General features: G+C 43.5%; 1 protein-coding gene across 1 annotated transcript in view; it reads right to left on the bottom strand.

The window, feature by feature from the left end:
* The window catches only part of LOC144798609 (hydroperoxide isomerase ALOXE3-like), a 413,185-nt gene that overhangs the window by 356,269 nt on the left and 40,974 nt on the right, over positions 1 to 15,942 (bottom strand). The window contains exon 2 of the mRNA XM_078669567.1: positions 8,800 to 9,004. Within this exon, the coding sequence (XP_078525693.1) occupies positions 8,800 to 9,004 (205 nt within the window). The remainder of the gene's footprint in view (positions 1 to 8,799; positions 9,005 to 15,942) is intronic.

Raw genomic sequence — 15,942 nt, 5'->3', positions numbered from 1 at the left:
GCTTCATTCTCTAGACATTTGGAGAGTGGTTTTGGCTAATCTGGAGAGGGTGGGGAGTTTCTGTCAGGATTCATCTTTGCAAATGTTGGGCCTGCCTAAAAGGGTTGCAAGCCAACCAGGCAAACCTTCAGGCGCCACTCATCAATTTCTGTGGGGCTGCCGTCTCGGGGTTTCTGAGTCAAACCGGATTGACTCAGAAACCCCGAAACGGCAGCGGAGCGAGTTTTCAAAGGTCCTAATCTAGCCCCACAGAAATTGATGAGTGGTGCCAGAAGGATCAGAATGGAAAATGAAAATTACCCTATCAGTCCATGCCCAATAATTACTTCAAAAGGCTGGAAAAGTACCCTCACTAAAGGGGATTATCCAAGTGGCGGTCCTGAAGAAATTCAAACTGATTCTGAAGACATATTTGATTTACATGTGGGCAATTACACATAGCCCTTAATATTTTACTTAAGAAGATTGGATGTTTTTAATGTTCGGTCCTGAGGAAGGTGTTTACAAATAAGAAAAAGAAACCGAAACGCGTCAACATAAGGATCAAGTGTTCACATTGTTGTGATCATTTTGCTTTGTGAGTATTTATGTTGTGAACATTGCTTGTTGCAATTTTAAAAGAGAGACACCAGTTGTGTCCCATGTATATGAAACAATTTGTATTTAAAAAATGTTTTTATTTTTCTGAATAATACACAAGTGGTTGATGTTTTTACTGTAACAAGGTAGATGGTTAAGATCATCTTTTAATCCAATCATGTTTTTAACAATAAAATAATGGAAAGATAAAAATTCACGTGTTGTTACATATGTATTTTGGTAACTAGATTTCTAATGGTGAATATTGCAATGCTATGATTAATCATACTTGAATTGACTAAATACAGAAAGGAGAACTTTTTTGTTTAGTTAATATTACCCGGTCCTTTCTGGTTCACCTGGGGAACTCTCTTCTTTTTTGGAGGTCACTTTAGCTTTGATACATCTCAGCATGTAAGGAAGACAAGCCAGAAGGAGGGTAAGTAATGCTTCAATGACTTACAGGTAATTGCATTACTCCGAGTCTTTCTCTCACTTGGCTTCCTTAAGCTCTCTCTCCCACTCTGTATCTCCAGGCCAACTGGGATTGGTGGAGCTTTGTGATGGTACAGGATGTAGGAGGGGGAGCTTTTTATACTAGGAAAAGGGATGTCATGGATTTGTAGGACCCCTCACAATATAAGGAAGTTAGGTTAGCGATGTACTTGTAGTACTGCAATAACAAGTAAGTAATTGAACCATTAAAGTAGTTGAGAGACAGCTACAGCCAATCTTGTCATGTCCTATATGTAATTGAAGACCTTCCCTACAACAGCATTCAAGCCAGAAAATATCTCACATAGTCTACATGTTTTGATTATCACACATAACCTTCTAGCAGTCAGAGGTGTTCTTGTGATCCAAAGGAAAGATAAAGGCTCACAAAAGAACCAGCAAATGAGGTCAAACACAGAAAAAGCCTCCCAAGGAGGCAAAGAGCATGAATATTCACAGCCTTGCCTGTAGGTCATAATGCATGATAACAGATTGGATCTTTCATTTCGAGTTAGGTGATGTCTTGATATTTAGGAAAACGAGAACAATGCATACAATAGGAAGGGATTAAAAGGTCTATAGCATAAGACAAGAAAGAAACAAACAATTGTGTTATACCTAATGTCCAAGGAGTCCTACCTTGGGCACTGGTTATAGTCTAACAAACCAGTAAGCACTGCTAAATTACCTTTAGTGTAAAACTAGACAATTGTTTTCGCTTTAAACTCAAAATGTACCAATAGGACTCAATACTGTTGGGAAGGCAAATATTTAGAGAGATTTCATAAAGAAAATATGAAAAATAATGTTTTTCATAGAAAAAACATAACTTTCTTATCGTACAATATACATACCTTTTGTATTTTTGATTTACGCTTGCTGTCTATTATCATTACATTCATGTGGAAAGTGTTTTTTGTAAATTAAAATAAAAACGTTCTGAAAAACTCAAAAAACAACTGTTCAATGTTTATTAGTTTAACTTTCAAGCTACAATCAAGGTTTTGCATTACTTACCACCAAATTAGTCTTAAACTCTAACCAGTAAATAATGAAATATTGTAAAATGCTTTTAATAGTTGGCAGACTTTTCTGTACGCTTCTGCTACTACCTGATATGACAGAAAGAAGAATAACTCTGGTCACAACTGTTTTTATCACTTAGGTTTTAAAAGTATATTTGCATTTTTAAAAACATATGAAGTAGTTCCTCCTGAGCTGATTCTCATTTAATGGTGTGGATAAAAAGTGTGTTTCATTTTCTATGAGAACTATGATGTATTGCCTATATTGGCTGTCTTCTGGTTTCCAGCACTTCCTAACTCTGTACATTTCCATTTCAAACCTGGTGAGATCTACACTATATATTCATAGTTTGTGTTTAGCATGTTTATTCTCAGCATGTACAGTACATAGTTATATCACATTTAATATTCTGTATAATCTTACTTGTGTTATAGTTTGAATTTTCCCCACTGTTCATTATGCCTGTTTCGAAGAGGCAAATTCGCAGTTTTTTATATGTGTGTTTGTGACAAGTCAATATCTGTCAAGTTCTAACACTACTAGACAGTGGTGTTGTGTTAGGAAGATGGCTCTACAAAGGAGAGTGACACAGATATTTGTGTGGGATATCTATCTTATCTTTGGTGCTGCAAAGAGAGGAGAACTACCAAACCCCACAAAACCAGTAGACTAAGATGCCCCCATTACATAAATGAAAAAACCCCAGCACACAAAATGTTGTCACAAAAATGATCTAAAAGTGCAGAACGCGAGCAGAAATTTCAACACATCATGTAAGTTGTTGTTCTTTTTTCTTTTTAATCCTTGAGTCTTCAAAACAGCCTTTCACAACAGCTGACACATGTTTCGTCGTTTAACAAGGGAAATCGTCCCGTAACTTTATCAAGGCTATGATCCTTGCCTACGTTTTCTTTAACCCCTTCGCTGCTGCCTCGATTTTTCCGCTGAGCGGTAAACAAACGAACAGGGCGGGGCCGTGACGAACCCCAGCCGTCATCAGCACACGCCCACTGCGGGGCGTGACGGCTGGGGTTCGTCACCAGCATGTGAGGGGTTAAATTATGGTAATATTTCCAACCCACAAGGGGTTCTGTTTCTTACGGCGTCCACACAAGTTGTGCGTCTATTCGAATGGTCCCAGTGGTTTGCACAATTTCTGAATCGTAACTGATGCTCACAGGTCTACGGATATTCCATGCAGTGTGAATCCGAGTACGGAACACTGTCAAGTTCTGCTTTGTTTGATTTGGATATCTCTATGCACTTTGAGAATCGTTCTGTAAATTGTAAACACATTCTTACTATTGGCATTCCATGACACTAAACATCTTGGTTCAGAGTATGTCCCAAAACAATACTGCCTTATAGAGAGAACTGGTCCAATGAGTGCAAATTACAATAGATGCATGATAAACAGTTTGGATTTTGTAGAGTAAAATAAACACATTGCTTTATGAAGAGCTTCGATGTCTTGTGCAACATTTCATGATTCAGTGAAATGAACTCTAGGGAGTATATATTGTTAGTTGTATATGCCTGGAACTCATTGTTGAATTCAAAAGTTTGTGGCTTACAGATGTCTTTATTATGAAAGTTCATTATGTTCACTAGATTTCTTATTAGGAAAAACACTGCAGTTTTTTTCTTGGAAGTCTAGGTTTTATTGTAATACTTCTTCTATAATTATTAGAAGTATTGAACAATGGGCACAGGGGAAAACATTTATATTTTGTTTGGTAAATCCATCTTTGGTCTGACGCTTTTTCCAGATTGATAGTTGTCTCATTCATGTCTATAATAAAAAAGTAGAACTCAAACAGCAATCACGTCCACATGTTCACTTGTGTGAATTGGTGACTTTTCAGGTTATTTGCTTTGGCACTGTAATAGTCTGAAAGTCCAACTATTAGATTGCATCATGCATACCCTACTCCCTATGCCATTTTGAAGGAGTTCAAATGATGGCATGTCGAAGAGTCCATTAGAGATTGTTTTAGATTTGGGAACTCACATCAATGTTTCACATTTGTGGGATCTTTCAGAACATTTGTTTATTAACATGCAAATGATGTAGTTATGATCTGTTATGGATTCAGGAAAAACCTTGCTGACTTATATGTAAATTATTTCTGCATTAACCCCTTCGATGCTCATGACGGAACGGTTCCGTCATGAGCTACGGTTGAGCTGTGCTCATGACGGAACCGTTCCGTCATGACCACGCCCGTTTTTATTAGGGCCCAGCACCGGAGGGGGAAACGCGGTTGCGCTGAAGAGGTTAAAAATGCAGAACACATCACATCAGAGCATTTGATCTGCATTGCACAATAAACAGTTTATACTAGAGGTGGAGTTAGATGTACATTATAGGCCTGATTTAGAGTTTGGCAGACAGGGTACTCCGTTGCAACTGTGAAGGTGAAGGAGTACATGTTTGCCAAACTATCTGTCCATTCTCCCAATGTTATGTTGTGTTGACCAGCAGACTTATGCCAAAAGAGTAAAATTTACTCCTTTGGCATACGCCTTCCATCTACAGTCCCAGGGCTTATGGGCCATTGAAGGTGAGCCATCCGACCATCTGCCCTATTTAGAGGGGGAGTGTTAGACTTTGCTTTTTCAGCTGGTTTATCCCCTGATGTTTTGCTTTTTGGGCCTCCTGTTTTTGCCCCTATTTTTGTTCCTTTTGGGTACTTTAGCACTGCTAATCAGTGCCTAAGTGCTTATGCTCTTCAGGTAAATTATGTTTATGGATTGGTGTTTGCATGTTTGACTAATTTGATTTACCTTTAAGTCCTCAGTATATTGCACTGTGTGTGCCCAGTGCCTGCAAATGATGCTAGAGAGCCTGGGGCACTGATTGTGCCACCCACACAAGCAGCCTTTCAGAGGGTTCTCAGACCTGCCACTGTAGTGTCTAAGCACAGTTGTGACTGCCATGTCAAACTGGCAAGTGCACCCACTGGCCAGGCCCTAACCTTCCATTTTGTTGCATTTGAATCATCCCTAATCTAGGCTCAAGGTACCCCTTTGGGCAGGGTGCAATGTATGTGAAAGGTAGGACATGTACTGGCGTGTGTGACATGTCCTGATAGTTAAATACAGTGTATTTTGTTTTTCACTATTGAAAGGCTATCTGTTTAATAGGATAGAATGAGGGATACTTTGTAACATCTTACAAGTATAGCTTCCTATTGGAAACAAGTTAGAGAAATGGAGTTTAGTGTACCAGAACTCAAAACATAAAAATGTGTCTTTTAGTAAGGATGATTTTTATGTTGTGAGTTTGAAAATACCACTTTTAGAAAGTGGGTATTTTCTTGCTTAGCCATCTTGTGTGCTCTGCTGGATTGTGGTTTGACTGTCTGGCTATGGAGTGACAGGGGCTGGGGATGTGCCCTCAATGTAGATAGACACTGGGGGGTCGAGGCATGTCCTGTCTTTCCTGGATGAGTCAGGGCTGGGCTGATTGGACCTGGGCTGCATTCAGAGTAGTGAGAGGAGTTTCAATAGCACCTGAATAGGCCTGGTCCTCATTTAGAATGGTGGGAGGTGATTTCCCTTGCACCTGAATAGGCCCTGTCTCCCTTGCACAATGCTGTCTCCTCCTCCTGCCAGGAAGCTGGGCCGGGGAGGGCAGAATGGTGTGGACTGAGCTGACAGACTTCTGCCAAAAGAGAACAAAGGAAAATGTGTTATAAATATTGGGGAACAGACCCCAGAACTTTAGATTACTTCTGAACTAAGGAACCTGCCAGGAAGAAGAGCTGGAAAAGCTGTCAGGAGGAACTGCCACTTTGCTGCATGCTCTGCTGTGTTGGCCTGCTGCCTGTTGCTTCAGTCTCGGGCAGGAAAAGGACTGGAATGCACATTCATCATTCTGCTGTTATAGTTTTCCCTGAGGGCTTGTAGTAGAGCTTGCCTCCGGTTGGAAGCCTCAGGGAGATAAAACACTTCAGAGAACTCACGGGGATCAAGGAACCTGTCAAAGAGAAGAACTGGAAGAGTTATCAGAAGTAGTACTGACGCTTTGTTTTGTTGCTTTGCTGAGTTGGCCTGCAGTTGCTGCTTCTGCTTAGGGCAGTGAAATGACATGACTGGATTTTTCTTCCCTTTTTGCTGAGTATCTCCAAGGGCTTGAGGTAGAGCTTGCCTGCTATTTACGACGTCTCAGGGTCAGCAAAGTCTTCCTTACCTCTGTGTACTGCCTCTGGGACTGCATACTTCAGTTGCCACAAAGAGAAACAGCAACCTGATGCTGTCACCAAGACCGCCGGTGTTTCAGTGACAGGAAGGCACTGCAGAGGGCACCCACACACTTCATGCTGCAACCCTGGTCTCACCGATGACGGCAACCACCGCCGCCACCGAACCTATGCTTGCACTGCCACCCTGGTCTCACTGGCGATGTGGTGGCCAGTTGCTATTGCCGCTGTGGTCTGCACCGTGATCTGGGGGTACCGCTCATAAGCTACCCGCAGCAGCGCCCCTTCCCACACCGCAGCCACAGCCCACCGACACCACCCCCATTGACCTCTAATCCTCGATGGCCGGCAAAGCTTACACTGTGACCATCAGCACCACAATGAGCACCGCACCGCTTTGCACCACAGCCCTGGTCTTACAATGTTGCTGGATGACCGCCACCGAGCTGCTGCCTGCACCATGACCTGAGGGCACCACACACCTCACTGCTTCACTCACACTGCAGCCTCAACTACCGCCACTGCTGGAACACACCTCTGCAGTCGGCGAGGACAACAAGTTACTGTTTACAAGTCTTCTGACACCGACGCAGGTCCACAATGATGCGTTCAACCTTCCGGTTGGATTTGGTTGTTTTCAGCACCTTAGTAGTACTATACAGAGTTACCGACTTCAAGGAACTGCATTTTTAAGGTTATTCTTTCAGAGTACAGACTTAGATTATTATATGTTGGACTTTTTATCATTTTGGTCTTCTTTGAATAGATAAATATAAATTAATTTTCTAAAACTGGTGTGGTGTCTTTTTGTAGCATTTTCACTGCATGACTGTATGTTATGTGTGAATGCTTCACACAATGCCTCTGAGATAAGCCTGACTGCTCATTCCAAGCTAACAAGGGGGTGAGCAGGGGTTATACCAGTAGTGTATCCCCCTTAGGAAGAAGGGTCCCTACTCGGACAGGATAACAACCTGCCAACTAGAAACCCCACTTCTAACAGGGAGGTAGCATGTTATCTTTTTTTTTTTACTGTCTGTCAGCATCTGGAATATCCTGGCAGTGAGGGAGAGTAATTATTTTAAAAAGTACCCCCACAGAATAGGAGAAGACTACATTTGTGTTGGGACAAATGGATTTACTTTTCCATAAACAAACTCCCACAATGATGGATGGACACCAAACTATTAAATGGCTTTGTATGACCCACCATGACAGTAGTTCATTCAAACCCAATGAGTTCACTGAACCTCCAGCAGTAAACATTAATTTGTCAGGCAAAGGAAAGGCAGTTTGGCGGGTGTAAAGTCCCTCACCCCATAACGCTGTTACTCTGTCTGCCAAACTCTAAGTCAGTAAAATGTGACATAACAGGGAGCCTTCAGTTACATTTCATGATCAGAAGTTTAAGTGTAAAGTTGACTACCTCAGAGGTTTAGCTAAACCTGAGGTGCAGGAAGCAAAAGGTGGAGGGTGAGTGGGGACATCAGAGGCCATGGTTGATGGTGGCAGGTGGGAGGTCAAGGCTAAAAGGGTGAATTGCTCTGTTCACAGAGGCCATGAATTTACCGCTACAAGGAGCTGCTAAAAGTGAACTCATTTTCGAAAAATCATTGAAAGTGCTAACTTTTGAAAAACTTGCAAGGGTTTGGCTTATTCGGTTTGGACTGATGCCAGAGCCTTGTACAGAACTGAACTTTGGAGCCTTTTAAACGAATTTAATCACAACTGATTAAAATTACATTCTTTGAGAGTTAGCAGCATTTAACCATGGTACTCCAACAAAACATTTTAAAACAAAGGCAGTCGTTGATTCAGTAGAAAGGAGTGCAGTTTTAAAACCATTACTTTCAAATTCTTGAGTGACTGTTTATCTGGTATGTCTTGAAGAAACATTAGCCTTAAATCACGCTAACCTTTTCCTATAGTTTAGAAATTATGATAGTCAAAAAATTGAATTAGACTGTGCAATATTAAGCATATGATAATGCCCTGCATCTACCCTGGAGACATACCATTAGCAGACAATTTGAGATATATCCTAACAAAATATGGAGGCTCTGCATTGCCTCAACATTGCTGGGTTGTTACTGGTGCCAAAAACCCTTTAATGTGATGTTATTGAATCCTCCCTCCACAGCTGTAACTATAAAATCTTGACTCATGAGACTTGCCTCCATTTTGCCTTGTGCTGACCCAATTATCAGCAGCTGGTATCTTTATAGATATAGTTACTACTTGTATGGTTTTCTAATACAATGGTTATCTTTAAGATTTCAAAGTTTTTGATGATTACTTTTTTTGTACCTGTTTACTCTAACTACATATGTTTACGTTGTGATGGCATTGCCAGCAGAATTAACTGGGTATCAGTTCAACATTAGCACATAAACTATTCCATAAAATCCCAAAATAAAAAAACTAAGAGTAGTCAGTGAGACATCAGCTTTGTGACTTTTTTGGGTGCTCCGTTCTATTTGAAGAAATGTTCTACCTGTTCCTTCAGGGAGCTCTACTGAGATGTTCCCCTCGATCCAGCGGTAGCAGGGGAAGTGGTAGAACTTTCCTGTAGGAGATTCCACAGTAACTTTGTTGCAGAACCAGCTGTCCTCAGGGGAAGTGGAAGAGTGCTCCTTGTGAAGGTGGATTATTAGGATATCCCCCACATCCTGTTCTTCCTGGATATGGTACATGTGGTGCTGAAAAACAAGAGAACCGACCATTATTTTACTGTGCAAATTAATTTATCATTTAGATGTACTAGGTACTTCACAAGGACAGTTTAATATCAGAAATCATGACATTTCTCCATTTTTTTAATCTGACTATCCATATATGAAAAAGAGACCAATAATTAATTAATAAGCATTCCAAGGGCTTGTTTCTAATTCTTGCCCAAACAAATAATTCCAAAATGCAACATATTTTCTTTCTTAAACTTCTTGTCTGAACCAAATATTGTCATACTAACTAACCTTGGAGTAAATTCCACTCCATCTCAAAACAGTATTCCAACATCCTTCTTTTCACAGTCTAATGGCATGGATTTTTTTCAGTGGCTAATTTTCAGTAGGTAGTCAAATTTGCATATGTCCCAGTAGTCCTACTGAATACAATGTCCAACCCAAAATATTTTGCAACAGGACCTAGTAAAAACCATTTGATAACTGGACAAGAGGTATTTATCCCAGAAGGAACTGACATTTTGCATAAGGAGCGGAGGAATTAGCCTAGCAACCACTAAAATCTAAACTGCTAGATTTTGCAGGAAGCGTGGTCAACACCAGGACTGTGGGCAACAGTGGAGGCACTCGTTAGTTAAGAGCATGCCATTTATTTTATTTAACAGCTGAACTTTTTCAATACTTTGGTCACTTTAAGATTAATTGGCACAGTCACAGTTAGGAAAGAAGCTCAGAGGTACCGAAAGAGGCACAAAGGGTCAGAAAGAAACAAGAGAGGTGAAGAAGGAAGCAACAGAGGTACAGAAAGAGGCAAGAGTGGTGAAGAAAGAGGTAATAGAGGTACAGAAAGAGGCAAGAGAAGTACAGAAAGAAACAACAGAGCTGCAAAAAGAGGCAAGAGAAGTGTGGAAAGAGGCACGAGAGGTGCAGAAACAGGCAGGAGAGGCGCAGAAAAAGGCAGGAGAGGTACAGAAAGAGGGAACAGGAGTACAGAAAGAGACAAGAGGGGTACAGCAAGAATCAAGTGAGGTACAGAAAGAGGCAACAGAGTTGTAGAAAGAGGCAAGAGAGGTACAGAAAGTGAAAGAGATGAGCAGAAAGAGGCAAAAAAGAGCAGGAAAAAAGAAAGTTGCAGAAAGAAGCAACAGAAATGCAGAAAGAGGCAAGAGAGGTCCAGAAAGAAGCAAGAGTGGTTTGCACACCATTAGTACCAATTTACCATCCACATTTAGCAATAAGTAACAGGTGACCATTCTAGGTTTGCAAAGGGCCTTCCACCACTCTGTAACACTTGTCGCTGCATTTTTAGTAACGTTTGAGCTGTTTGAGCTAGAAACAAGGCATTTTTTGTTCATATCTTCAGATTGTGCAGCAGATGATGGATTATGTGGCTAATGCAGAAAATGTATAATTGTGTGAAAGGTGGTGCAGCCAAACTGTTGCATAATTCCAGTGGCCTTGCTCATACCTCTGACTAGGTCCAGAAGTGCTCCTCAGTGATTCCTTCTTTTTTTTGTCTCATTGGGTTCATAATTTAGCTTCATAATTACTTTCCATAACACATAATCACACGCTACATAATTCCTATACACTAAATACCACAAACTTTCTATCCACATAATTTCACTGCACAACATACAGCATAATTCCACTACACACAAAGTACATCCACTCCACTCCAAAACACAGTAGTAAAACTTTTTTAGATTTACATCACCAATAGCTCGAAGTCTTGCAAGACCTATAACTTTACAAATGCTTCTTTAACTGGTAGTCACGTTTGCAGAGTGTTGGAGAAAGGGGGCTGGGCCTCCAATCAGTGCTCAGGAATTCTGCTGCGTAGGACTTACAGGAGGTACCAGGAGGGCTTCTTGGTCCCCGAAGTCCCTCAGGAGTAAAGTGGGCTTCATTCCTCAACCAGTACTGTGCCAGGAGGCGCATTTGCACAGTGGTGGGGAAAGGGGGGCTAGGCCTCCGACAACCTCTTAGCAATCCCACTGTGTGGGACTTAGCAGAGGTAACAGGAGAGGTATATGGCCCTCAAGGACATCCTTGGGGTCAAACTACCCCTCCTATTACCTCCAGTAAGTACCAAACAGCAGCATTGATAAGTTCTTATAGCAAGCCATGGGCCATTTTCCCATCACTCTGCAAACGTGCTCCCTATCGTGCTCTTGCATTGGGATTAATGTCCACTTCGCTGCTGGGGGTCCTTAGGAGCCAACTAACCTACCAGTTACCTCCAGTAAGCCCCACACTGTGGGATTGCTGAGAGGTGGACACAGACCATTCCCCTTTGTGCACCACTCTGCAAACGCACCTCCTTGCACACTCTTGGTTGGGGGTGAAGTCCCCTTGCCTTCGGAGGGTCCCTTGGTGCCAACTAGCCCTCCTGGTACCTCCAGTAAGCCCCACACAGATGGATTGCTGAGAGTGGTCAGAGGCTACTCTCCCTTCACACCACCAGCAGTGCGCCAAGAGGCACATTTGCAGATTGGTGTAAAAAGGGCATTGCCTCCTACCACCTCTCAGCAATCCCACTGTGTGGGGCTTACTGGAGGTTCCTGATGGCATGGCTGGCACCCAGAGACCCTCACTAGCAACTGGGACTTAATCCCCTAGCTCAGACCATGACAGGAGGCGCATTTGCAGAGTCATGCATGGAGGGGGCGGGCCTCCATCGAGTTGCCTGTTTCTTTTTCTTTTTTTATGGGAGGGGGCTTGCGTGGCCCTCCTTCCCTGGGCCACTTTTGGGCCACTTTTTGCTTCCAAGAAGCACAGAAGTGTTTGGTATGGCAGGGTTGGAGCGTGGCCCACCTGCATTTAAATCATATAGCTCCAGAGAGGTGGTGGTCCCCAGGGCTTGGGGGGCCCACAAGGTCCCCCAACCTAAATAAATTATAGCCCCAGGTAGGTGGCGATCGCCGGGGCTTGGGGTGGACCGTAAGGCCCCTGGTTTAAAATAACAATCCCCGAGGAGGTGGCTGATCCTGGGGCAGCATGGGGGGCAGGAGCTCCCCCATGCATTTTTTTAAAAAAAGCCCTGGGGAGGTGGTGGTCCCCAGGGCTGCGGGCCCCCACTACATAATTAGGTATTACCCCCGGAACCTGACCCACCGGAGGCTTATAGAAAATGAAGCACGGGAGCCTGTGCTTCATAATGCTTTTCGAGGGGCCCAGATTCGCGCACCTAGCACATATTCGGCTGACTTTGATTTTTGTATCTGCTTTTTTTGGTCCTGGGGGTCCTTGTGAGACCCCCTAGGCAGGCTTAGGGAGTCAGGGTGTTTCTACTCTGCCCATTTTTCTTGTTTTTAATCTTTCTTTTGACTGTTTTCTTGTCACTCGGTTCTACCGAGTCACAAGATGGCTGCAAACACTTTTTGGTTTGGAGTGAGGGCAGCCAATCAGAATGAAGCTCGTGCACTGGAGGAGCCGCAAATCCTTCTCGGCTCTGACATCGAAATGTTTTATCTTTTGGATTTCTCAGGACCCACTGAAAGGATTTACACCATTTAAAAAAAAAAGGTTGCTTTCTGAACTAAGAGCTACGTTTTTGCCAAATTTGGTGTAATTCCGTTCAGCAGTTAGGGCTGTAGCCATGTCTAAATTTCCTATGGAACTTAACATGGGGGAATGCGTTTTGGGACCCCCTTTTTTCTCGGCCCCCCCTTGATGATTCATCCCAAAACTTCCAAGACAGGAGCTGACCTGAATGAGCCATTAGTTTTGAAAAGTTTGCGAAAATTTGTCAAATGGCACCAAAGACATTGGCAAATGAAAAAACACTTTCTAAATAAAAACAAGGTCCTAACTATAACTACCTACTGGCACACCCATACACACACACACACTTCTTGGTTTTGAGTGTTGGAAGCCAATCAGAATGAAGCTCGTGCACTGGAGAAGTCGCAAATCCTCCTCGGCTCTGACATCAAAATGATTTATTTTTTTAATTTCTCAGGAACTACCTAACGGATTTACATAATTTTTTAAAAAGGGCGCTTTCTGAACTAAGAGCTATCCTTTTGCCAAATTTGGTGTAATTTTGTTCAGCAGTTCGGGCTGTAGCCTGTAATAAAATGTGGGTACATCTGGCCTAATATCTTTTTGTACACATGATATCAAGATGTTATCTTGGTGATATTAGTTTGATATTTGAATGGATGAATGGCAAGCCTTGAATTAGTGTTGGAGTGTGAATGAACCCCAAGAGAAACTTCTCATCTGACTTACATTCGCTTTGGTGCACTGTCGCTTTGGTGTGAGGGTGGCCCCTCTCTTTTCTTTGTGGAACAGTGGATGCTCACCAACTGTAATTATGACAACATGGTCTACCTCATTGAGTGCCCTTGCAGGCAATGCTACATAGGTATAATGACCAGAAAATAAATACAAAGATTGAGTAACACAGAAGTTACATCTACTGCAAAAATACATCTGCAATGTCGACAGTTTATTACTGTGGGAAAAACACAGATGAAAATTAGCTGCACTGAACAAATTGCCACAAAACACTGAAATTACAAAATCACTTCTCGAAAAGGAACAATGATTGGTGTATAAATTAAAGACACACAAGACCGGCCTCAACGAGAAGATCCCATTACTCATTGTCAGTGAAATTGCTTCCCCTCCCTCGCAGCTCCACCATTAAGTGAGGCTTGCCCCTGCACTTGCACTCTTGTGTGCTGGTGTTCGAGGTCCTCCTCCACCCACAGTTTCACCTGCGCCTCATCCTTGGTGGTCCAGTGGACCTCTTTTCTCCTCTGCCTTGCTCCGCTCGCCTCTCCTTTTTTTCACTCATTTTTTTCACCCTCTGTCTTTTTCCGTTTCTTCACTTTTCCTACCTTTTTCAATTTTTTTCCACTTTTTCCTTATTTCCCCTAGCCTCGGTGGTGATCAAATGGACCCGTTCTCCTCTGCCTCACTCCGCTCTCCTCTTCATTTTTTTACTTGTTTTTTTCTCCCGCTGTCTTTTTCTGTTTTTTCACTTGTCCTACCTTGTTCTCATTTTTTCCACTTTTTTTTATTTGCCTTTGCCTCCCTAGGGGTCCAATTAACCGCTATTCTCCTCTGCCTCAATCCGCACTCCTCTCCATTTTTTTCACTCGTTTTTTTCTCCCTCTGTCTTTTTCTGTTTCTTCACTTGTCCTACCTGTTCTAATTTTTTCCACTTTTCCCTTTTTTCCCTTAGCTTCCCTGGTGGTCCAGTCTCCTTTGCATCGCTCTGCTGTCCGCTCTTTTTTTCACCCTTTTTCAGATTGTTTCTGCACTTTTGTGCGTTCTGTGCTTTTTTCTGCTTTCTGCCTTATTTCATGCTTTTTCTTCTTTTTTCCTCCCTTATTTCTCCTCTCCTGCCTGTATTTCCTCGCTGCTGCTTCCCCCGCGGCCCCTCCCCCAGCACAACTAGCGTGACCAATCCTGTTCCTCTCCCCACGCCTATGTACACCCATCCGCGACCCGACCGCGAACAGTACCAGGAACCCCGGATCTCCGCACCGCCAATGCTACAACCTGGTGACACTCCATACCCTCAACCCAGGCAGCAACAACAACTGCAAGCTAGCGTCACCGGCCGACACCCACGAACCCTTCAGCTGTTTCCGCTGCCAGCACACCTGCAGCACTGCCAAGACCACGGACCCAGCGCAACCCACACGCAAGAACACACCTCAACCAAAGACCCTGCAATGCATCCTCCTCAACGTCCGATCCCTCCACAAACACGCCGCCGGAATTTGGGACCTCCTCAACAGCACCACCCCAGATGTAGCATTCTTCACCAAAACCTGGACCAACACCTCCTCGGGACGGGACATCGCCATTGCAATCCCCCAAGGATACAAGATTACAGGAAGGACCTCCCCAACCGCCATGAGGAGGACTCGCTATCATCAACAAATCCACCCACCGTCTTAGCACACTCCCCGACGAGCCTACAGACCTGATGGAACACCTTCACTTCAAGATACTGGCCAGCCCTACCACCACCCTTCAAGAAACCCTCATCTACCGACTCCCTGGACCCCGCTGACCTTTTTCCGAATCCATCACGGACATCATCTCCCCACAGGCCATTGCATCCACCAACTACACCCTGCTGGGAGACCTTAACTTTCACCTCGACAACTAAATGGAAGCAGCACCACATCCCACAACACTGGACTCTGCCAGATTGTGACTGAAACCATGCACTCAGCAGGACACACCCTCGACAACTCTCTTCACAACAGGAAACCCCATCACCTTCAGCCACACCACCGCACTCCTATGGACCGATCATCGATGCATCCACTTTACCTTCATACACCAAACATCCACAGACACCAGCACCTGCTCCCACGAAGAAATTGGAACAGAATCACAGACGACCAACTAACCTCATCATTCAGCAACTTGACCCCTACCGCCGGGGAAAACGGTGACCCCAATGCCGCAGCCTGAACCCTGCACAGATGGATCACCAACAGCGCCAACACCTTAGCCCCCCTTAAGAAGAACAACACCCACGCCAAGAAAGCTAGATGGTTTACCATTAAACTTCGAGAGTCCAGATGCACTTGCCGCTGCCTCAAAAAAGACTGGAGGAGCATCAAATCCACAGAAGCCCACAACAACTTCAGAGCCGCCACCAAAGTCCAACACCAACTCATCAGAAAAACGAGGGAAAAAACAATTCAAGACAGAATCTCCACCTACGCACACAACAGCAAAGAACTCTACAACATCATCAAGGAGTTCGCCCAACCTTCCAGCAAGTCCACCGACATCCCACTCTCACAAGACCGCTGCAATAAACTCAGCACCTTATTCCACCACAAAATCAAGAGCATCTACGACAACTTTGACAAAGACAACCAATACACTGAACCCTCACCAACCACCCCGACACATGAAGCCAACGATCAACAAATGGACAGCTCTCACCACCAAAGACACACTGAAGATGA

The sequence above is a fragment of the Lissotriton helveticus genome, chromosome 12 (genome assembly GCF_964261635.1).
Source record: "Lissotriton helveticus chromosome 12, aLisHel1.1, whole genome shotgun sequence".
NCBI classification, from domain to species: Eukaryota; Metazoa; Chordata; class Amphibia; order Caudata; family Salamandridae; genus Lissotriton; species Lissotriton helveticus.
Note: the sequence above shows the minus strand (reverse complement) of the source record. Positions and strands in the feature narration are given on the sequence as shown.